The 25,902-nt window shown below is 33.2% G+C and overlaps 1 protein-coding gene across 3 annotated transcripts in view; it reads right to left on the reverse strand.

The window, feature by feature from the left end:
- Positions 1 to 25,902, reverse strand: part of LOC118184218 (uncharacterized) — a 96,857-nt gene that overhangs the window by 32,856 nt on the left and 38,099 nt on the right. Inside the window, exons 5-8 of one of the 3 annotated variants that reach the window (XR_015039244.1) lie at positions 13,544 to 13,717; positions 5,191 to 5,374; positions 4,970 to 5,105; positions 4,060 to 4,147 (exon numbers count right to left, since the gene is read on the reverse strand). Coding sequence is in view for 2 of the 3 variants with exons in the window: in XM_085810041.1 (XP_085666167.1) it covers positions 4,970 to 5,105; positions 5,191 to 5,374; positions 13,544 to 13,717 (494 nt within the window). In the remaining variant the exon portion in view is untranslated. The remainder of the gene's footprint in view (positions 1 to 4,059; positions 4,148 to 4,969; positions 5,106 to 5,190; positions 5,375 to 13,543; positions 13,718 to 25,902) is intronic. The other 2 variants (XM_085810041.1, XM_085810042.1) reach the window with 2 other exon arrangements.

A 25,902-nucleotide genomic window follows, 5' to 3' on the forward strand; every position in this document is an offset into this window, starting at 1 on the left:
ATGGGAATGAGACTAAAAAGCGACAGCAAAAAAAATTCACACAGCTCTAAGTAAAGATGACTCGAGCTACTGATAAAAATCCTGCCTGAAAATTGCTCACAAAAATTTCAAGATGACCATATTAGGGCTTTCATAGCACAAACCACACCTCACCCCTCAAGACTGCTTTGTTTGAATTCATTTCCCCCAAACAACATAAATAGAAAACATATGCAACAGATGTTTTCTCCTAAGACAGATGTTGTGATGAGTAATAGCATGAGATTGCTAAAGGCGCAGTGTTCCCGCTATTGGAACACCCCGTTTTATTCAATGATTCTGTGCATTCTTTTTGTATGAAAAATGAAAATATATATATATATATATATATACAGAGTACAGCCATCAAAATTATACAGAAATTGTTTTTCAAACAAATATTTTTGTATCACCAAAAAAATATACAAAATAAGTGGATTTTAATAACATGTCATAAATGAAAACTCTGGGTGTCGTTGTGGTATGCTGCCATCGATTATTTAAAAAGAGAAGTTCGAAGTATATTATAAAGGCATTTTTATTCATTTATAGTTAAATTTGACGGTTTCAGAAGCTATTCAATTCGGGTGCTCCATGTAGTGGAACACTGAGCAACAAAGGGTTAAACAAAATTTTCTACTTTTTTGATAAAAATCAATTTAAAAATAGTTATATGATAAATAAAGGATTAACACAAGAAGTAAGAATTTAAATAAAAAAGACAAATGATAAAGAAAATAATTGTTTTAATATTTCTGATAGCAGTTAAATTGGTGAGGAAATAAAATAAGCTAAAGAGCAAGGACCGTACTTACAAATATAAGCAGATAATAATTAGACTAACTAACAATAAAAAAGAGAAGCATACAATCTAGAAAATTGTAAACGTACATTACAGATCTGAAATAAACTATGTAGGAAGGAAAGTCATATAGCTAATGAATGCATTTACTCAGGAGGAAATCTATACATCCACGTGTGAGAGATATCTGAAAGAGGAAAATCTACACAAAGAGAGAAAACTTGAATGATTAAGTCTCAGAAGATGGACAAAGGCCAAAATAAATAAATAAATAAAATAAAGTAGCCTTTCTAAAGTGTTAATGCCTCTAATTTAAAGCACATCACTTCAACACACAAGGCCTAACGAATTAAAGAATTTATTGTCTACATATGCCTGCAAAATTTTAATACAGTAATTTAGCATTTGATTTTCTACCAGAATGACAGACTGTTGCCCTTACACACAGAGAGATACATTATTCATGTTTTTATCAATATAAATAAGTTCCAATATTTACAGACTGTTTAGAAAACTCTTCTTTTGTTACTGGATATTTTTATATGTTCACATTAGTTAGTACATTCATCTAATGACTTCTGTATGAAAAAGACATCTAATATAAAATTTTAAGGCTTTTTTTTTAACATTCTAATAACAGCTTTTTCACACCAATGTTAGAAAACACAGATATTTGAAATAAAACTTTGAAAATAATTACTGAATATAAGTGAACACAGAATTTCACAAACAGGCACCAGTAAGGGATAAGAAACTAACACAAACCAGAAGCTCCACACGGAGTAAAACCTTAACCCTTTGTTGCATTCAAATGATCTTGAGAAGTTAAATGAAAATGTTTGTATTTTTTCTACTGAAAACAACCTTAGTAACAATTAAAAAAATTAATTTAATCAAATTTCGTTTTAAATATTTGCTACAGTTTGTTCACTACAGTGGACAGCATGCATATTTGTACACGCATACAAATCTCTTCCCAACGATTTATGGTCATTGCATTTGAAATCATTTCCTACCTTGTTTGCAGTAATCATTACCATCTTCTAAATAGTAAATCTACAAGTGACATGTACATACAGATCCCCCAAAGTAGCTTCATTTCGTCGATTGTGATGAATTCATTTTGCTATGATTTTGTAACCTGTACCTACTGGATTCAAATGTAAAATCTATACTATTAAAATCTGTGTGCCTCTGTCTGTTTGTTTGTAACATCATCTCCGAAACGGCTTAGCGGAACACACCGTTGGAATCGTCAGGTCTGTGGCTCACCATATTGACCATTGCTGTATTCGTGCGACTTTAATTAGTCGAGATATTAATTAAAAACTAATTTTCCCCCAACGTTTTGCACTTTCTTTCTTGGATTTTCTCTATTTTAGGGATTTGGCTGCGTGGCACGCAGATTCTTTTTTCTCGAATATCTATGGAATGGTGCGGAGTTGAAACTCGGGACTGATATCCCCAGATTCCAAACAATTCTCCGAATCCATCGATACCGGTCTCATCTTTGTACGACTTTAATCGGCCGAGATTTTAATTAAAAACTGCAAAAGCGTTAACTTCTGTGCCCATTTTTCCGAGTGGCAACAGTCTCTTAATTAGATGATACTAAATAAATAAATAGATAAAAATACTTTTTTGAAAGCAATTGGGGGGGGGTAAGCTGGCATCCGCTTGAGCCTTGGGTTGGCAAAAAGGTCAAAGTTCATGGATTTAAACGTGAAAAATCATTTAAAAATTAATAACTTTTCTTCTAATTAACATACGGACTCGAAACAAGTATCAACATTTAGATTTTTGCGAAATATTTAATGTTTTGCTTCCTATTTTTTTAAAGATCTATTCATTCGTGTTATATAATTCTGTTACTGTTAATTTAAAAACTGCATTCACATTTTATACATTTTGAATTTTGTGTGTGATAAAATAAAACAATAAATAGAAACACTCTCTTCATTTAGTTGTAGTTAATTAATTGACTGTAGATTTGTTTATCCCATTGATAAGTGGATTAAACTGCAGTCAATGACAACAGCTACTTTTTTTTCAATATTTAGATTTTACTTTTGATTTTTTTCTTTTAGATTAAAGATTTTCTATGCAGATATTTAAACAAGAAGTTGAGATTACTATTTAAAACACTAATTTAAATTTTAAATAAACATTTTTTTTCGTTCAGGGTTTTAAATTGAATATATGTTCCTTGGAGATGGTATATTGCAAACTTTTCTTATTATAAATAATTATGAATTATTAATTGCATTAATATATATTGATACAATTTTGTGTGTGATTATGTTGAAATTTATAAAAAATAAAGGAATTTTAATAATGAAGCTACTGTTTGAATAACAAACCCGAAAATTTTCGTGATTACACTTTCTATAACGGCCCATTAGCAGCTGAGCGGTAAAGTCACTGAACACTGGTAGTTCAGTCAAACTTTTGAATCCCGGTGAACGGGCTGGCTGCATGGGTGTTTTCGTGATTTTCCACATGTGTATAGTGTAAGCAGTATCTTCTGGATGCATACGTGAATAAGCGGCTGCAGCCTGCGCAGAACCGCTGAACACTGGTAGTTCGGTCCAACTTTTGAATCCCGGCAAACGGGCTGGCTCCATAGGTGTTTGTGTGATTTTACGCATTTGTATCGTGTATGCAGTATCTTTTGGATGTATACGTGAATAAAGCAGGCGAAGTCTGCGCAAATCCGCTGAACATTGGTTGTTCGGTCCAACTTTCGAATCCCAGCGAGCGGGCTGGCTACATGGGTATTTTCGTGATTTTCCACATGTGTAATGTTTATGAAGTATCTTGTGGATGCATACATGAATAAAGCAGGTGCAGAACACTGGTGGTTTGGTCCAACTTTCGAATCCCGGCGGCGAACGAAAGCGGGCTTCACTGGTAGTTCGATCCAACTTTCGAATAAAGGCCAACGAAAGCGGGCTTGCCCGCTAGTGTTCTAGAAATTCCTTGCCAAACTAAAACTTCTGAAATGTGAACAAACTTGTGAAATGATGATTTTACATTTCCAGTGGTGTTTTGGCTTGATAAGCAGTACATCTGGGTTTCAATTCACTATTTTCGGTAGACCTTTATCTACGCACTCCACAATTTTCTCAAACTGACATTTAAAATAATATGTCTAAAATTACTAATTATGAATAAAAAATAGCAGTATAAGAAAATGTAAGCAATATTATATAATGTTTACTATGAGAAATTGTACTAACTTGGAAACAGAAGTAGCAGACCTTTTCCAAATAGCAATGCTGTACTTAGTGATGCTATACAGCCATCTATGATCGACCGTTGAAAGTTCTAATTTAGAATGAATAAACACAGGAATGGAATTTGTTAAGGCATTTACAGAAGAATAAACAAATTTAAACTTTTGTCTACTAGAGTGGACATGATGCAATAAAGGGTTAAGCTTTTAGGTAATTTAGGTACACCAGTCTCACTCTCAAAAACTGCCTTTTGCCATCATATTCAATGTCACTCGTGCACCAGAGTGCAGTCTTAGAAATTACTGTAACACATTGTCTTTCACTTTTTAATATGTAAAATTTACATGATAGCAATAATAAACTTACTACTTACATATGTCATATCGAATAAGCTGGAAATCACACACACACACACACAATAATAATAATAATAATAATAATAATAATAATAAAAAAAAAAAACACACAAAACCTTATACAACATTGTAAATTTTAGATAAATAACCCAGATATGCAGATTTAAGACAGTAATAATAGATTAGCTTTCTCTAAATGTTTAGTGGACAAAATAAAGTTTTTAAAATGAAACCCTTCTTGTTGATTTCCCTGCTTCTTTTAATATTTTATCAAAAATAACCAAAAATCTCCAGGTAAAAATAAAAATGGGAATTTCATTTCTTTATCTTATTTTAATATTATACCTGAAATACTACAGGATAATAATACATTCTTTAAATTTATCTAATTATTTATTTTAACCTAAATTAGCTAATGGCTTCAGAATAATACCGTGTTTCGTCAGTTACATTTTCTTTTAACAAAATGAATATATTATTAAACTAGAAAAATTAAAATTTAAAGCTGGCCTTATTTATCAAAACATATTGCACAGTAGTTATATTATGTGTCTTACCTATCAATGTATGATGCACATAACTTCATTAGAGAAAACAGACGATCATAATTCATCTCATTAAATTTAAGTGTCTCAATAACTATTTCAATGATGACATTTCCAAAAAGATTTTCTTCTTTGAGATAATAATCATCTGAAAAGTGATAAAGTCCAGAATTAAGCACATAATCTAAATATAAAAATATAAAAATCAGGAAATGGAACATTTATATATTTACCATTCAAGGTGAATAATCTGGAACACTGACAACTATCTTCAATTTTTAAACTACAGGTATGCCTTAATAAGGAAGACTTCCTAGGAATATCCTCTGTTTTCCAAGCTTCATGCAAAGACTCTGATGAAGGATTTTCAAGAAAATTTTTGAAATAATTCCTTACATGTTCCTTAATTTCTGGCTCCTAATATAAAAAAGAATAAGACTTCATGCCACACAAAGGAACAGTACGACTGAACAACATAACAATGCAGAATAACAACATTTAATTAAACATTAATGCTAGAAAAAAAAAAGTTTCTACACAACAAGATTAAAAAAAAATATGGTAGTCACAGTTAACCAATGCTTAGTATCACCTCCAGAGCAACTGTAACTTTTTAAAAAAAATAATTCATTAAAACTTTGCCATTTATACTGCAACCACATGGAAATTTCATTCAAGCTTATAAATACAGATTATCTAAATGCCATTGGTACAGCATTTTTGTATAATGCAAGGCAGAAATATAACTGCTGATTGTGAAAATCTGCAGCATAGGAGGGGGACAAAAATACACTGTTAAAGAAATTCCAAAATTCTACAATGTATAATTGAGAGCGTACGGGTGGTTAATGCACACAGAAATGATGATAACTTGATAAAATTTATTTTACCAAAAGAAACAGTTCACAGTTCTGGAAATTTCAACAAAAATATTCATACAGTTCTTCACAGTATCACAAAGCACAATCAGTAGTTACACTTCAAACTAAGAATGTTTAACACAATGCACATTTAAAGAGTGAAGCTCTCATGGAGAATTCTTAATACTCTGACCTCAACTCTGCACTAAAACAGAAACTAATGCTCTCTCCAGGATTATATAGTTTTCCCCGGCCCTGAGAAAACTTCAGTACCTTCAATTTCCCCAATATACTAGAAGGCATATTAGGGCCATTTACAGTTACATAGAAAGATCAATTACATTTACTAAATCACAATACCAATTACAGATACAGGAAACAGAAAAAGATGTTGCCAAAATAATATAGGAATCAGATAAAAATTTTGCCAAATTTGATGACAAAAATTAGCTGCAAAAATCACTGCCTACTTAGGAAATATCTCACAATTTTAGTGAGACAGCCATTTACTCAACATTAAACAGACTTGGCCCTGTATTCTTACCTTTCTGGCAAAGTTTTATTCTTCAGACTCTTAAGGTTACATTTCACAAAATCTGCAACACTGCCCCTCTCCCACGTATTGCACATCTTGGGAAGTACAATCCCTAGAGAGGAAGCCATACTTCCAACTAAGGAAAATCAATGCAATACTAAAACAATGATTGTAATAAATAGCATAAAACAAATCAAACACTAAACCAATAATAAAATGCTTAAATTTATGAATTTATACACAAATAGGACCATGGGCTTAGTATTCTATTTACATTATATATATACTATAGCCATAGTAAGGGGTACAGATACTAGACCCATGAACATCTGGGACGAGGAATAGCCGGTAGTCTGGCAGATAGCATTGCGATTAGGATAGTAAGAACAGGGATAACTTCTGGTCCTTGTCCTGTTAGTTTCTGAAAACCAAGAGAAAGATGTTATTAACTATGGTTCGATTACACATCTCTACCCGGTCGAATGTAAAGCTGTCATTTGGGTTTTGAAGATGCTAAGTAACTTGGAGACTTCTTTCACCAGAGCTGAGAGGAAATTCCTTCTTTGATTGGAATATAATTGAAGAGGCCCTTCTAACCCGGAAATTCAATATTGTATCACCTCTGCTACCATAAGAGCCTCACGCTCTCAAACAGTGCAAGGTATTCACTATTTTGGAGTCGCCTGCAGCTGGACTGCTATGTACGCTGCCATTCTGTTCGAGTCTATATGACCCAAAATAAAACTTATACATTCATAAAAATATAGTACAGGGATATTTTCCTGAAACTTTTTGACATTTTTGGTAAATAATATAAATACATACTCCTAGAGGGATTTATGTTTGTTTGTATTTCGAAGGAATATTTTTACATTTACGACCCAATGCAAAAAATCACTTATTTTTACTCATACATGTTCACTTTTGTTTGGAATAATTCAAAAGAAAGAATAACAACAGTTTCTCTAATTTATCCATTTTCGAAACCTGTTTCATTGATGCATGTGTTTGGTCAAGGTAAAAAAAAGTCAATACGATCGGTATGGAGCCAAACTATTTTCTCTTATTGCAACGCTTTTTTCCCTGCTGTATTTCACTTTCTGATATACTGTAAGAGTGATGCCTGTGAATGTGAGAGAAAAAAATGGCGAATCACATAAATTTGGGTCACGCTGATATAGCTAAACTAATAGAAGCTTCTGACAGCGAAGAAGTATCTGAGTACGAAAATCATACAAGTGATGAGAGTGAAAGTCCTGACAACGATTACTGATATTTAACAAATGAACTATAAAGAGCGTATTCAGTCCAAGAATTTTGAAATAAAGTGGAAGTTGGATACACTGCCACATTCTTTTCTATCAACAGCTGCTAATATTACAAAAACTACTCCAGGGGTCACAAATATGCAACAAGGATACACACGTAAAAAGTGCATTTGAGATAGTATTCAATTCTACAGTTGAAAACGAAATTATAGAAATGACTAATATTGAAGGAGAAGAGTGGAAAAATATAGAAATTAAAACTTTTCAGGCATATATTGGATTATTATTTTTAGCTGGCATTTATAAATCATATGGAGAATAATAATAATAAAAAAAAGCTTATAAAGAAACTGGCTGAAATATATTTCGTACGACGCTGTCCCTCAAAACATTCTGCACCATATCGAGAGTTATTTGCTTTGATAATAAATCCATTCATCAAGAATAAAAAAATTTGGATAAATTAGCTGTAGTTCAAGATATCTGGGAAAAGTGGATAGAAATTCTGCCAAAATTATATAATCCGAATGAAAATATTACTGTAGATGAATAGCAGAAGGATTTCGTGGCCAATATCCTTTCAAACAATATATACCAAGTAAGCCATCTAAATTTGGGATCAAAATATGGACTTCATGTGACAATAAAATTCCGTATGTACTGAAAACACAAATTTACACTGGAAAAGAACAAGGGTCAAAGCCAGAGAGAAATTAGGGAATGCGAATAGTGTGTATTACATGTGATAATTTTTTCACATTTTTTTTATGAAAACTTCTAAAATGGAAAATGACTATGCATGGCACTATTAAAAAAATAAATCAGAATTTCCTAAAGAAATGCCAAACAGAGAAGTTCACAGCTCATTATTTCATTTTACAAAAGACACAACATTTGTAAAACTACATCCCTAAAAAGAACAAGAACATTATTCTTATGAGCACTCTGCATCATGACAAAGAGGTTAGCAACAGACCTAAACAAACAAACAAACAAACAAACAAACAAAAAAAAAACTAATGATCCTAGATTATAATTCAACTAAAGGGCTGTGGAAACTCTTGATAAACTTTTAAACACACACACTTGCAAAAGGAAAACAAATCACTGGTTCTATGATAGCATTCTATAGCATGCTTGATACTTCTGCATACAATGCATATGTTCTATGGACATGCACATTTTATGTAGTAATACACAGTGAATGGAACAAAAACAAATTGATTAAACGAAGGCTATTTTTGGAAGAACTTGGATAATCACTCATTTTTCCACACACTGAGAAAAGACCACACTTAACCAAGAAGTGAGGACCCAATACAAATAGCAAAAAGAATACAGAGAAAAAAGGGAAAACGCACCATCGGGATCTGGCAATACAAGCAAAACTTCATTGCTTGTCAAACGTGGAAAGTGCAAGCTGTGTCCACCAAGCAATGACAACAAAACTAATATGTTATGCTACAATTGTAAGAATCACATTTGCAAATCTCCTGTAAGATACTACTGTTCAAATTGTAAATGACGGTAAGTTTCAATTTTGAATATTTTCCTGTTATTTTGTAGATGCTTTATATTATTGGAAGTTTCAATTTCAAATATTTTTCTGTTATTTTTATAGATGCTTTATATTATTAGATCTATTTTTAAACTTATATTACTATTGTTTAAACAAGCAGCATTTGACTAACATGTACCATCTAAACAAAAATTGAAAACCTTTAGTACCACCACTACAAAGTACTACTACCACCACTCTTGAACAAAGCTCAGATTGCATAAATTTATGAGTGTTAGAGGAAAAAACTCAATCGGGATTTTGGGGTTTTAATTTTGAATTTAATAGTTAAAAATATTTAAGCTTACCACCTATTTTTCTCTTGCATACCACGGGTTTAAAACATTTCTTAAATGGCACCTGTCATTTACAGCAAGAAAGGTTAGTTTTCTGAATTGGGTCATTTTGACCTGAACGTTACTTATTTGGAGTAAATATGAATAGAATAGCAGGGTTACGGATGTACGGGATCTTGAAAGTATCAGCTGCTACCGGAATGGCTTTCCCTAATCCAATTTGCAATTTTGAACATGGAGCGAGTCCAATATTGTTTCCTCATAGGACTATATAGACTGCTGCTATGTAGTTCTTTAATCCTCTGAGTGGTACAGGATTTTATATCCATCATGAAGACCAGTATTTAAACAGCATTTATTAATTGAGTTTCTAAATTACTTATTTTAGTTTGTATTTTCATAAACATACATTCATTAAGATGATATTTACATTATTAATGAAAGTAAGAAAGCAAAACATCTTAAATTACAGTCAATTTATGCCAAGTACCAAAACTTCTGATGACCGGATAAAGCCACTCATAATGCTCAGAGGGTTAAAAGGACATTCAGGATCCAGGATGTTGGAATTATCGGCTGCAGTCGCAATGCCTTCCTATTACCTGATTCGAACATCCAGTACAAGATGCCGTTTCAACTATGGAGCGAGTCCCAGAGAGCCCAGTATTATTTCATTGTAGGGTTATAGACTGAAATATCCTGCCAAGTAAGCTTCCTGCTTGAAGACTCCATTGAATTAATTATGGGTTCAATGCCCCAATCTTCCAACTGGTCTATCCTGACTGCTTTGTCACTCCATGAGTCAGGATCAGCTGATGTTGAAGCTGTAACTTAACATGCGGCCAGATTAACCAGCTAATATTTCACTTCAACCCTGGAATAATATCAGTAGCTTTTTGGGCAAGGTTTTATAGACAGGGTGTCAATGATTCTATGTTATGATCCTTTCCTACGACTGATAGTGATATCATATTCCTGTATTCACTATATCCATTTGTCGAATTTGTCTTTGGGATTCTTGAAATTTAACAGCCAGGTTAACAATGCATAATGTGCATGGAATAGAAATTCTCTCCTGTAGAGATAATTGTGGGAATCTTTAACATCTTTAATTATGGCAAACAACACTTTAATGATGACACAGTTCTTTCTTGGGAAAAAAAAGCATCAACACTTTCATTGCTCACATCCATGTCAAGAATAAGTGATTTGTCAAGCTGAGAATACATCAAGATTGTCGCAGATGTTAAAGTGTCCTTCAATTTGTTAAATGCATCACCACAAGATTTTGTCCACAGAAACTTTTCTTTGCTATCTATAAGTTCATGAAGGGGGTCTTGCACTGGAAGAAAAGTCTTTTACAAATGTCTTATTGTAAATGCAAAGGTCCAGGAAAATTTTCAGCTGATGAAAATTTCCATCAGCTGAAAAATTTTCTATCCTCTGCAATCTTTAACTACTGACAATTTTCCTAGATCCGTACACACACCTTTGCTAGAGATGACTTGTCTGAAGTAAATCCCTTCTGTCTGAACAATTTACATTTGGCGGGACTTTAGATTGGCTTCCTTCATTCCTGAAGCACCTTCCTTTCTTAATCCAAATGTTATCTAAAACTTTTCCTGACGATGTCATCTAGGTTAATTGGACAGGCTCCATAAGAGACAGACATTTCAGTGATGTTTCCATAATGCAGTCGAACATCGCTGGCACATTACATAATCCAAATGGCATATCAGGGTGTACATCTACCTGCCAATATCTACTCTTTAAATGAAATGGTAGAAAACCTTAGTGTTTCCAGAGTGTTCAGAACATCGTTACTTCTAGGCAGAAAGTAACTGTCTTTCTTCAAGACCTCGTTCAACCAGTTATAGTGAAAACAAAATCTAGTCGAACCATCATTCTTTCAGACCAGTATGATAGGAAAGGCTTACAGACTTGCTAAAGGCTTGATAACATCACATTTTGGCATGTCCTTTAGAAGTTTTCCTCCATCCTCCTGTTTATCCATTGGTAAATGTCTTAGATGTTCTTAATTGGTGGATGATCTCTCATGAATTTTAAGCTGAGTCAAACTGATTTGACTTACATCAAAATGTGTTTTAGAAAACATCAAGTTCTTGAAAGACACATTCAGTAGCATGTTTCCTTCCATCACTTAGATGTGCATTCTACAATAACTCTGATGTTAGGTCTCTGAAGACAGACTTTGATGGACTAGTTCGTTTAATGCAGGTCGCTGGAGCACATTCGACTTATCACTTACGTTGGCAATTCTAATTGGAATGACGGTCCTGGATAGGTCGACGAGTACGCCTATCAGACTTTCATCATTAGTGGTGGGCTGCTGGATTGTTTTTGTCAGCCTCTGTTGGTGAGATTTTACCAGAAGCCAGCTGTATTCTTTTATAACACTTCTCACCAAAACAACTATAACGCAGTGGATAGAGATTCAAAATTTAGCCTCTGGTTTTTGGGCAGTATTTACAGCATATCGACTGCAACTGCTCTCAAATAAATGGCCAAATGGCAGGCTTTAGCTTTGAAATACAAGCCATTTGCCCTAGCCAGTATATAGAACTGCATCTTATGCACTTGCCAGGTCTTTCCATCATATGCGGATAGCTTTAGAGAGGGTCAGAACAACATATGTTCACATTTAAAGGCATTAGAATTGTGATCAGCTGCAGTTATGGATTTCTTTCAACTTTCAAACTTCCTTACTGAAGTAGCAGAAACCCTGCCATCAATTTGTTGTTGGACGGCAGAAACTTTTTCTTCAATTTATTGTTCGACAGCAGAAACTTTCTTCAATTTCCCCAGCTTTGTCTTCAACTGTGTCTTTCTGCCTTCAGTAGCTTCAAATTTGCTTTATATTACGGCAGTAATTTCTCTTTTTATACCCTTTTGACTCTTCAATCTTTTCTTGACCCACTTTTATCTTTTCTTTAAGAGATTCTTGTCCTGCTTTCAGCTTTCTTCGAATGCAGGAAAGGCTATGATGTGTTGTCTTAGATGTCCCTCCATTGCTCTTGTCACAGGCATTCAATCCCACTTCTGATGCCAAAAATTTATGTGTGCATATGGGTTTACAAAGGACTGAATGCACACAGAACTGATGCTAGCTTGTTAAAATTTATTTTACCAAAAGACTCTTCTCAGTATCATAAAGCACAATCAGTAGTTACACTTCAAACTACTCAGAACATTAAACACAATACAACCTAAAATGCATCTAAAGAGCGACATTTACACCAAGATATCTCAATACTCCAAAGTCGACTCTGAATTGAAAAAAGTGAAAGCTCTTAAGACTTATATAGTTTTGCCTTGGCCGCCCAGAAGTCTCAAGTAAGTTCCATTCCTTGAAGTTACTGGAAGGCATATATGGCTTAAGTTATATATAAGGGAAGGATATGGTTATAGTTAAACTCAGGGATCAAATACAGTTATTCAGTTACAGTACCAAACTGTTGCCAAGTCTGGAGACTTTTGGCAATTTCTTGCCAAATTTGGTGATAAAAATTAGTTGCCAAGAACACTGACAGCTTGGTGATATCTCGCCAAATCTGAGAGATAGCCATTTACTCAACGTTAAAGACTAGTCTTATTTTGTTGCCAAAACTTCGGTTCTTCATACTTTTCATGTTACATTATACAAAATTCGTGAATGTATCATAAAACGTTGTGTTAATTTTTGTCCTTTTCTTAACATTGCTGTAACATATTTTTCACCCTTACAACTATTTTGTATATTAACAGTATTATAAATGAGCCACCACAAAAATGTGTGTTTTTGCTTGCTTTGATTGTTCATGAAACACTACCTTCACAAAGATCTGAAAAAAGAAAAATTAAAAGTGATACTATATCACATAGAACTGGTCAAATATTTTATATTTTCTTTATCAGAGACTGTTAATCCATAATGGCTACCTCTTCCATTTTATCCAAATTTTCAACTATTCACAGTATCATATATCCGTACTTAGCTAATAAAGGTTCCCCACTTTTAAAAATTACACTGAAACATACTTTAAATTTAATAACACATTTAAAAACTCACACGACTAGAGTAATCAAGCAAATGCTCTTGAAATCTATGGTCAGGACTTGCATCTTCAAATGTGGATTTCATTGATGGAGTTCCAGTTTCTTCTCCACAGATAATGTCAACTGGAGAATTTGGTAATGCAGTTCTAAACATATCAATCGCACCCTTCACACCACGAACAAGCATCTGCAATACAACATTCATAAAGAAATATACAGAACTTTGTGACATGTGTCGAAATAAACTCACATAACATTTAAAAAACTGATGACGATATGAATGAAATCACATAAATGCTCAACACAAAACGAAACATTATAGTCTCTTTGAAAAAATTTGCAGAAACAGAAATTTGCAATATAAATAAGAACAGACATGATATCAGAAACTGAAAATTGTAATACATATTAGAAGAGATTTATAACTTCATAAGTTTAAAAAAAAAAAAAAAAAAAAAAAGCTAAAAGGGTTTCATATATAACAATGAAAATTAGTTAATTTCATGCTATAAAATATTGAACGTTTCAGCTTCATTTAATAAGAATTTCAAATTTGATCAATTGAAAAGTAAAAATGAAATTGATAGGAAAAGCAAAAAATGGTGACACAGGATTTTTTAAAAAATTTTTAATGCAACTCTAATAAGCTCTTATATATTACATAAAATGTGCCCCAAAAAACCTGAACAGTCACACTATTGATATACTTGGGCAAATGTGCTAATATGCCTAAATGTAAAATTTCAGTGAAGTCACCTGTTGCCATAAAAGTACACAAACACTTTATGCCACAAGCAGAAAGGTTGAAGCACACTGAACATCTTGCAGTGTGATACACACCAAGATGCTGTGCATTATGCAGTACAGAAAAGAAAAAAGAACAAAATGGATGTGTGCCACTTGTAACATTCCTTTAGGCATGCAAATAAAAAGTGAAACATGTTTCAAGAAGTTTCATTCACAATAGCATTTCATAGATATGTATATGTTTATATTAATTATAATCCATACCGTGTATTGCAGTTTTATGTATGATATTTTAAGCATCACTTTTTATAATTTGCTACAAATACTTATATATTAAAATTTTATAATCTTGGGAAATTAATTGCAAAATAAATATTCAAAAAATGCTATTTTTAATGATATTCCAGAAAACATCTATATATCATATTTCAAATTCTTTTGCTATTAGTTATATACTTTTCTTTATAAATAGATCACAGAAATGTCTAGCATTTCTTTTCCTATTTACAAAATATTATTATTTGTTTCATTATACACTTCATTTTAAAACTACATAAATTTATAAAAATTTTCTATTAACAAAATATCGTTTGAAAGGTGGTTTGGCAGGACCCATAATTGGGAAAAAAAACAAAACAAAAAGAGCTTCGGGGCATGTTAGTACTTTACCTCTATTGAAGAGAGATTCTTCCTGAGTAAAATAATATATTATTACCTTACTTATCAAAAAGTTAAAAAGGGGCACCTAGGAAGTCAAAGGGGTTCAAAATCAAAATAAGAGCTTTGAGGTGTATCAAATATCAATATTGTTTAACCATTTTTCTTTCTGAACAACATGATCTATTACAAACATTTACAAAATTTATCGGGCCGAAAGTTAGTGAGGACAAATCATGGTATTATAGTAGAAAGCAAGGTCTTTTTACATTTCTAAAGCAGGTCTTCCTAAATTTTTTTCTACTCGTGATCCCTTTTTATCACCGAGATTTTCCAAACCTCCAGGACCCCCATAATATTTACAAAAATTTTGTGGGACCCCATAAGTATTGCGCAAATCCGACAAGCATGAGAGAAACAGTCAATTGTTTCACTTGTACGTCAACTGCAAAGCAAGGAAAATGAACGTTTATATTATAAAAGGAATGCGTCGAAACATTTTCGTTTTTTCCTTTGTCTGTATTGTCTTACCTTTATCTATTTTCAGATACATTGTGTAAAAATATTTGGTAACTGTAAAACTATTATATAGTCAAAAGTCTTTTATCCGGACGTCCATAATCCGAAATGATCTATAATCCGGACCTAAAAGCTACAAACTTTCTGCGTATGCATCGACGCATGCGCATAATACGTTTACGCATGCGTGTTTAATGTATAACGGACGGTACAAGCTAAGCTAAAATTATCTCATTATCTATTTCAGATAATGTTGCAGATTGCGTTGTTTATTAAGCTTGTAATTGAATCCGGCTTATTATTTTTTGCGGACTGTTAGAGCAATTTTATAAAATTAAGCTTGAACTTTCGATTATGTCAAAAAGAATTTCTGATTCTGGAGCTACCAAAGAATCTACAAAGCAAAAGCATCTTTCGATATCCATCAAACAAAAAGTGGAATTGCTGCAAAAATTGGATAAAAGCATATCCTTTGATTCTCTAACCATTCTGAAATATGTTTATCAATTTTACGCTGCTCTGCAGGGGAGGGGGACAACGACACAGCGCGCAATGAAATGGAAGTTGATCTGTCCGCACTATCCTTATCTTAAGGGCAGACGTTTTTATTTTATTTGGCTTATAATTCCTTACTAAATGTAGTATTTCATCTCGATGTACTCTGTCTTTGATATGATTTAAATCCAGTTCCTCGTCATTATAAATATCATGAATACACATCAAATAGTTTTCTGGTTGCAATTTTCTAATTTCGACTATGCGTAATGTATGCTTTACGCATGCACGTGTTGAAAGAAATGTTTAATAAAGTAAACAAATAAATATTAAGCTTTTTTTTTTTTTGTAAATTTTGATACCCTTTAGATCATAATTGCTCTTTATTTCATAAACTATGGTTTCATATTTTTAATTTTATAATTTCTGCATGCCATCTTACCAGATTTAAACTGATGATCTATAATCCGGAAAAACCAATAATCCGGAATCGCCGAAGTCCCGATGAGTCCGGATTAAAGACTTTTGACTGTATAATATTTTTTTTTAAATTTCCATTACGACATATGAATAACTTTGCTAAGCTTCCCATCTTAAGGAGATCATCTGTCACATGCATCGACAAAGTAAAATTCATCTTTCTGTTATATACAGGCTAACTCAAAAATCTATGATTAAGCTTTAAGAAACGTCAAGAAATAAATCATATTTATATAAGGCAACAAGGCCAAAAATGCAAAACAGATAAATCTGCATTTTGTGTCGGGGAATCGCCAAAGTCCTGACAAGTCCAGATTAAAGAATTTTGACTGTAGTAAGTTAAAGGAATATCAAAACTGCTAAAATTTTTGGTGATCCCCTGCTGCAAGTCCCGCGACCCACAGTTTAGAAACCTTGAGCTAAAGCATAAAACATTATAACTTCAAAAATGCAACTTTCCAGCTGTGTTGTATGTAGTGTTTCATTTTTCAGCTGAGTTACACCTTGTAACATTATACTAGATTACTTACAGCATGATGTGGTTTATGCATTCAATGCTATATTTGTTAATTTTTTTCATAAAACAAATCGGCCCTCAAAATTCTAGATTTCACTATGGAATTTTTTTTAAAGTATCAATTTTGTGTTCTTAGGGTACATAAGTTACAATTCATGTAAAATTTAACCCCTTCGCGCCAGGTAGCGAGGCCGGCAGTGTCTTACGCGAGCGTCTGTCCAGGGCCGGGGGCTTTTTTGCTATTAAGCCTAAATCCATGAAATTTCCGATTTATTGTTTAATAATGCTCTATAGAGTATTTAAACGGCTTATGCTTTATATTTTTATATATACTTTAATCACCTTATTTCTTGTTTAAATGCATATTTTACACATTTTATTTTCATTACTCACCATTTTATGACTTTTAACATTATACATCTGAAAACTAAATATATTACTTAAAATTCTCTTTTCGTATGAAAAATTTGAAAACAGGGATCTACACACAGTCCTACGTTACATTCCACGCACTCGTAATAACGACATTGATGATGAGGACATTAATTAATTAAGGATTAATGATGATGAACATCGGCATACAGATGTCCGAAATGTGCTCATCATCACTAGATTCGCCAGATTCTTTATGATCAGAATATATTATAGTATCACTATAACTACTATCAGAATCTGTTTCAGAATGAATATCTGAAATATTTTGCATCATTTCTGCTATTTCATGCTCTGTTAAACATTTACGACGCTTCGACGTTGTAATAGTAAAAACAGAAAGAATTCACGTCTAACAACATCTAATTATTTTCAAAATACGGAACTGCAAACCAAAATACCCAGCGCTTTAGCAAAAATAAAACTTCTCTACTTACAATACACAACTACCACGTGCGAATAAAAGGGGATTCAAAGAGACGTCATAAATCACGGCATTCAGAAACATTTATTTCCCCTTTTGTTTATATAATCAAAAACACGTGTATGTGAGTCATGCTTCTCTCATTTCGAGTAGAAGGTCTAATATACATGTATCTGAAACCATATGGACATACAGTGCCATCTTGTGGCAGAAATTACAGTTTTTAAAACGTTCCAGGACACTGGCACAAATACGTGACAGTCGGGGTTGAACGGGAAAATGCTCTGGCATGCCTGCGTATCGGCCGGGAAGTGAGTGTGTTTCGTTGCTGGCAGGTAGACGTGACAGTTGGCGCGAAGGGGTTAAATTCTTTTATATACCACCTCTGAAAGGGTTAAGTAACTGAAACCTCATGAATTTACAGGAACTGCAGTAGTAAATTTAATTTAAAGTTATGTGAATGAAATTGACCTTTTCACTATTTTTTTTATGATGATCTAATGAACATTATAGTTGAAGAACCTAAAAATTTTTATGAACAAAAGATGAGTGAAAAATCCATCTACATCCAAAATAACAGTCTACTCCTGTAGCTGTGCCTAAAATGAAGGGATTCCTAGGATTAATTATTCTAATACGAATAAATAAAAGGCCCGACATCAAAACGCATTTCACAGCTAATGAAATGCTAGTGACTAGACTATCACACATTGTCTCCTTTATGATTCATTGATGCTATAATTTTTAATAATATATGTTATTATTTCTTATATATGTTTAGATATAGATTTAGAAAAGTTCTCTACCTTTAACCCTCTGAGTGGTGCAGGATTTTAGATCCATCACAAAGACCAGTATTTAAACAGCATTTATTAATTGAGTTTGTACAATTACTTATTTTAGTCTGTATTTTCATAAACTTACATTCTTAAAGAAAGTCAGAAAGCAAAACATCTTAAATTATAAGCTAATATATGCAAAGTAGCAAAACTTCTGTTGACTGGACAAGGCTGGAGGGGATTACACTCAGAGGGTTAATCAAGATGAGTAAAATATTTTATTTTGCATATTGTGTGTGTGGTTAGGGCAAAGCCTCAAGGGCTATCTGCCTAAGGTGAGGAATGCCTTGGTGGAGGACTTTCTAAGGGAAACTGGCTCGTATACACGTTACACATGGGGAAAACCATATTTTGCATGTAGATTTTAATTAAAATCTTTTCAGAATGTCTTGTTTCCTGCAACATCATACCATCTCCAAGGTGAGTTGCGCTAAGCAGCATGCTGGAGTGTAAACAGATTAAGTATTGATATATATGATACAGTCTTTCTGAAGGAGTTAATGCATTAATTTTTAATGTTTCTTTTAGAAGATGTTGTTGTCAAGAAAATATAAAATTTAGAAATCATCAACATCACAGAAATGAATGTAGTCATCGAAAACACCAAGTTCAACATTCCAATGATACTTAAAAGAATGGCTGATGCTTTCATCAATAGTAATGTGACTGATTCATACAATCTATTAAATCTAGTCAGAAAGAAAAGTAAATGTAAATTTAGAAAATTATTTATTGGTAGTTCGAACTGAGAAACAACTAAACTACACTCTTTTGAGAAAAGATCGAAGCACCAAGAACTTTTGCGATCATGACGAAATTGGTATGCAAAAACATCTTGATCGAACATGCAAACGATTAAAGTTTCAAGGCAAATTAACAGCAATTGCGATCATAGCACGCATTTCTAGTGCACAATTTGTAAAGTATAAAACCAGTAACAGAGGCAGAAAATTTATCTTTCTTTGTTGCTGCCATTGTAATTCCGTAAAGAAGCAACTAAAGATGCCATTATGGCTATATCGAAGACATTGCAGACAACTAAATGACTTTGAACATGGTCGCTTTAGAGGGTTGCGTGAAGCCAGAGCTAAAGGGCTAATTCATAAGCTTCCCACGGCTGAAACCGAAAGAAGAGACTGATGACGTAGTTGGGTTCACTTGCTCAGTTCTGCTGTTCAGTTTGTTAACCCCTTCGAGCCAGGTAGCGCAAACACGCGCTTATCGCGGAGGCCGGCAGTGTCTTACGTGAGCGTCTGTCTAAATCCATGAAATTTCCGATTTATTGTTTAATAATGCTCTATAGAGTATTTAAACGGCTTATGCTTTATATTTTTATACTATATACTTTAATTACCTTATTTCTTGTTTAAATGCATATTTTACACATTTTATTTTCATTATTCACCATTTTATAACTTTTAACATTGTACATCTGAAAACTAAATATATTACTTAAAATTCTCTTTTCGTATGAAAAATTTGAAAACAGGGATCTACACACAGTCGTACGTTACATTCCTTGTCCATTTTTAGTTCGTAATAACTCATTTGCCGTTTTGGAGGATTTTTCCGGGAATGTGAACAAACGAAGCATAGTCGCCTCATTTTCTTATCAGTCTCTTCTGAACAAAGTTTTGGAAAATGTCTTTCAGTTAATCTTTCAGAATCAATATCAGAATATCAGAATTTCAGAATCAATATCTGAAATATTTTGCATCATTTCTGCTATTTCATGCTCTGTTAAACATTTTCGACACTTCGACATTGCAATGGTAAAAACAGAAAGAATTAACGTCTAACAAGATCTAATTATTTTCCAAAAACTGAACTGCAAACCGAAATACCCTACGCTTTAGCACCAATAAATCTTCTCTACTTAAATAAACAACTACCACGTGCGAATAAAAGGAAATTTAAAGAGACGTAATAAATTACGGCATTCGGAAACATTTATTTCCCCTTTTGTTTACATAATCAAAAACACGTGTATGTGAGTCATGCTTCTCTCATTTCGAGTAGAAGGTCTAATGTACATGTATCTGAAACCATATGGACATACAGTGCCATCTTGTGGCAGAAATTATAGTTTTTAAAAAGTTCCAGGACACTGGCACAAATACGTGACAGTTGGTAGTGAACGGGAAAATGCTCTGGCATGCCTGCGTGTCAGCCGGGAAGTGAGTGTGTTTGTTGCTGGCACGTAGACGTGACAGTCGACGCAAAGGGGTTAAACATTTGCTCGAGAATTAAAACGCTTTGAAGAATAGTTTAATAAGCAATATGAGTCGAGAATTTAGCTCATGAAATTGCAATATACATGCATCTGTATATGAACTAGTAATGTAGTTACTTCATACTAAATTAAACTCTAATATGCGTAAAACGTAAGTAAAACATGCATAAACATAACTAATTTTTTAATTAACACATATGCGTAAAAATAAAATTTTTAGTTCGAGTGTACTCTAAATGTAGTAAATTTTTTTCATAATCATCTTTTTAACCTTTTCCCGGGTGCTGGGACATATATGTCTCGCACGTTCACTACTTTAAATGTGTCTCAAGAAATTTCAGTAAACTATGGAGATTTAAAATTTACTCCTTAATATGGATTAGGAAATGCAATACCCTCTCGATTTGTTTTTCTGTTCCTTTCAGTTAAAATAAGTGACTAAATGGCTAAAATACATTCGAAATTGGACCCTATAGCCCACGGGAAGAGGTTAAATATATGTAAATAGTAACCCATCATAACATAGGTAAATTTCTACATTTACGAAGAATTCTTTTTGCGTTAAAATATTAGTTAGTTGCAAAGTAATTTGCATTATAGAAATATTAAATAAAAACATGCAAGTACATTTTGAGAATACATGCTAAAGACCTTACGCATTTATCTGATTAAAAATTAATTAATGCTAATAATAGATTTCCTAACACATTAAAACAAAACAAATTTCTCTTCTTTATTTTTTCTTTTCAATTAGCGTTGATAATGAATAGTAGAATTTTGAAAGCTTTTGCAATGACTATTATGAAAGCATTATTATGGAACATCAGCATTATTATTTAACGTCAATTACTCAAAAAATAATGAAAATATTTTAAAATGATATTTATATATTTTGAAATAATAGCATGTATTCTTACATTTTAAAAGTATATACTCTGATACTAATTTATTTTTATGCAGAATTTTATGGTTTATTTTATATAGTAAAATCTAGAAGTATAAATTAGTATATAATAATATATACTATTTTATATAGTAGTCCAAATAATTAGCTGACAGGTGCATAAATTAGGTCACAAATTAAGTGAATAATAAACCAAGTAATGATTAAAAATATTATTTTTGGTAGGAATAATATGAATCAATTTACATAATTTTTTTCCCCCCTATACAGTTTGATTCGATAATCCTTTGTTAGTTTTCATCCATTTATTTGATTTTCTGGTCAGCTTTTCTTGCCAATACAAGGGTTGCATTCCTATTCAAGTGCCGAACCCTTATAAATGTTCATAAATGGCAAAATAAACGAATTGTGCTCTTATTCATGGAGGGAAAACGTTTCTCAAGTTCAGAAATAAGATTCCGAATTACACTTCTACCTTTTCAAAAAGAACAGAAAACATTTTCCAGTTTTATCATCGTTTCCATCCAAGCTGGTGATGGTACAGTTAATCCTCCTTTAGATAATAAAAATATCCAATTTGAGTCGTTAGGAATATCTACGAATTTTTTTGATATTTCACCCAAAGTAGGATCTTTATCTTTCACACGATATGCAATATAATCTGACACATTAGCAAGCGATTCTTGTTTATATGCAGATATATCTTTCGTTGAATCATAAATTTTGGTTTCCCAAGGAAGTGACGTATATTCATCATAGATTTCTTCGTAATTAATTGAATCATCTTCATATAAGGAAGACTCAGACATCTGTGCTTTTAACAGCTCTTTTGTCAAATATGCTTCAATTTTCTTCAGATCCTCACAGTTATTAGCATTTGTCTTTAACGAGAATTTAGGCAGTTTGCTTGCCAATAGCAACCTTTTCAGGAGAATTATTACGTCTGATGGAGACGGATGGTCATTAAAAACCCCTAGACCCCAACTCTGGCTAAAGAAGCTTTCTAATACATCTTGAGTCAGTCTTGATGTTAAAATATATTTCACATTTATATTTTATGTCGTCAAATAAACCGAAAAGCGAATTTATTGATATGATAATACATTTCTGGAAAGGTAGCATTGTCTTCTTTCTGCATACTCTGAGATCAAAAATCATTTGCTTTATCGCATTTAATTTTTCTTTTTCTACTTCATAATAGCTTTCTAGGCCTAAAGCAGCTTTTAAAGGCTTATTGCTAGGGGGTAATGGTACACTACTATTCATAATGTCAAAAAATCATCAACCACTGAAAAAAAAATTACTTGTTGCAGCATTACCAGTCAAATGCATAATTGCTTTAGCCATTGTGGAGGAAAATAATGCTTTTGCTGGTGCTACTCTCTGTCTCTCGTTTCCTTTTAGATAAAAATTGAGGTTTCAGTTTATAGCACAGTTTCATTTCTCCAATATCTTTATTGAGTACTTCATATATAACATCTTTGTTTATAATTGTACCATTTCCGAGAATAAAAACTTTATCAAGAAAATGATTTCTCAAAAGCTTTATGCAGTGTGGCATATCAGCAAAAATCCATATTTAGGTGCTGAACTTGGGACTGTAAAAGAAAGATTTAACTGTTGAAATTTGTAATTCTTTCCAAAGGCTCTGACTACCTCCCATATCAGATACAACTGCTTTGACTCGAAGCCCAGACGTTTCAAGTGCAAACAAAATGGAAGACAGAAGATTTTCCTTTATTTGACGATCAAAATCAAAATAAATGGGCTGTTTCCATTGCGAAATGAGTCTTCAAACTAATACAAATTGAGTCTTTCTATAAAAGGACCTAATATCTGATCTAATTTTGAATCAGAACAGAGCCTTGAATCTATATGAACTTTTTCGAAACTTAACATGCATAATCTTTCTTCGTCAGTTGCATTTTGGCAAGTTTTTTTCATCAAACATTTAAAACATCATTTAAAATGCCAGGTGGGCAACTAAATCTTGATCACCATCTTTTCAGTGTACTTGCACTTGGAAGCGGAATACCCATTTTTTCTTTCCAGAAGTCGTATGACTTTACAGATAATGACCTGATTATTATGCTTTTTGAAATGTCATCTGGAGACATTTAATTCGCTTTTTTTTCTCATTAATGCATTTATTTGAGTTTCGGTAAATATGTTTTGAACATGTTTTCATTTTTCTTAGTTTTTCATTTTCTTGATTCATTTTTTAAATTTCTTTCCTCAGTTTCTGAACTTTTCTAATATTAGTTTTCTATTCCTTTTAAGACTTTTTTTTGCTGGGAGACAGTTTTTAACTGCTGCTTTCTCACAGTCTGTAAAACAGAGACCTCATTCTCAAGAGCTGATAGTTTTGTGATTAAAACATTCACATTTTTCTGGAGGTTGGAACAGTTAAAACATTGCTAAGTAATATTATTTTCAGTGAGCTCCTCAGAGCTATTATTGTCATTGTTTTGAAATTTCAGACATGCTTTTTTAAGACTTAAATTCTGAATTCTTTCAAATGCACTTTGTAATTTTTTTCTTTTTTGTTGCCTTTGCTGACTTGGTGTATTCTGATAAATAGAAACAGAAATACAAACAGTTAGAATAGCAGTTGACTTCAGTACCTTTTTTGTCGGTAATTCTAGCAACCTATTTTTCATATCATGCTCATAATCAGATTCAGTGAAGTGATTGCTGCAGATTTGACCACTCTTTGACACATATGCAACCATTCTTTCATTAACTGAATATTTTTGTACAGTAATCTATGAAATACCACGCTAGTTTCTTTCATATTATGATACATATTACTACAGGTAGCAATGGCACACGATACCATTTTTTCAATTTCTCATTACAAGAACTTTAAATACAAAATCTCTTTAAAAGTATCATCAGTTATAACTTTCAAGTAAAAAAAAAAAAAAAAAAAAAAAAAAAAAAAAAAAAAAAACTTTCTCTGAAACTAACAGGGCTAAAAAAAGAGAATCTAAGAACTAAAGATTCAATCTTTCGCACTGATTCTCTGGTCAGTCGATGACGGGACAAACCCAGTGGCGTCACATAACATCCAGTATGCTCCCCAAGAGGGTTCGTGTCGGCATCATTCTTCTCAAAGCGATGACCCCGCTCTTCTCTTTTTTTAGCCCTGGCATGAAGCTGGGTGATCATACCGAGCAACAGGAAGCCACCTGCAGCATACAGACACTACTGTGCAAAGATGTTGGCAGCAATGGTTGCTACAAGGAAATTGTCGATGAAATGAAAGCTCTGGAAGGCCAAGGATCATAAACGCGAGGCAAGATAGGATGATTGTTCAACAGGCCCGAACTGCCCCAACAGTACCATTTTCAACTATTCAACGCACTACAGTCATGTCTATACCTTCTGTGGTAATCTCATGGCACTCGCCTGAGGCAGGGTTATGCTCACAGAGGTCTTTAAGACATTTATTTGTCTTTGACCCCACAACATCGGCGGAGTCGTCTGGATGGTGTCGCAGCCGATCATCATGTTTGCCATCAGACTGGCATCATATAGTGCTCACTGATGAATCCCGCTTCACTTTTGAAGCAGATGACCACTGTGTTTGTGTCTGGAGAGGGCGGGGCCAGCGGTCCCAATCAGCCTTTATTTTACAAAGGCATACGGCCATAACCCCTGGTGTGATGGTGAGGGGCACTATTTCTTGTGGCAGCAGGTCATCTTTAGTCATCCTCTGTACATCTTTAAGAGCTCAACGACATGTTGATACCATCCTACAGCTGGTTGCATTACCGTTCATGACATGTCATCTTGGGGCCATTTTCCAACAAGATAATGCCAGGCCACATACCGCTTACATATCTCTGGACTGTTTCCATGCGGTTGATAACTCTTCCTTGGCCAGCAAGGTCACCAGACCTTTCACTAATCAAGCATGTCTGGGACATGGTAGGCCGCCAGATTCAGGCACCACAGAATATCGTGGATCTGGAGTGACAACCGATTAATGCCTGGCAGAATATGTTGCAGGATGACATTAGGAACCTCTACCACTCCTTGCCTCGACGAATTCAAGCATGCATTGTCACCAGGGGCAGTTCCACCAACTACTAATTTGAACACTCAATGGGTGATTGTGAG

The sequence above is a fragment of the Stegodyphus dumicola genome, chromosome X2 (genome assembly GCF_044657685.1).
Source record: "Stegodyphus dumicola isolate Sdum_Otavi_A_Nest chromosome X2, ASM4465768v1".
Lineage (NCBI taxonomy): Eukaryota > Metazoa > Arthropoda > Arachnida > Araneae > Eresidae > Stegodyphus > Stegodyphus dumicola.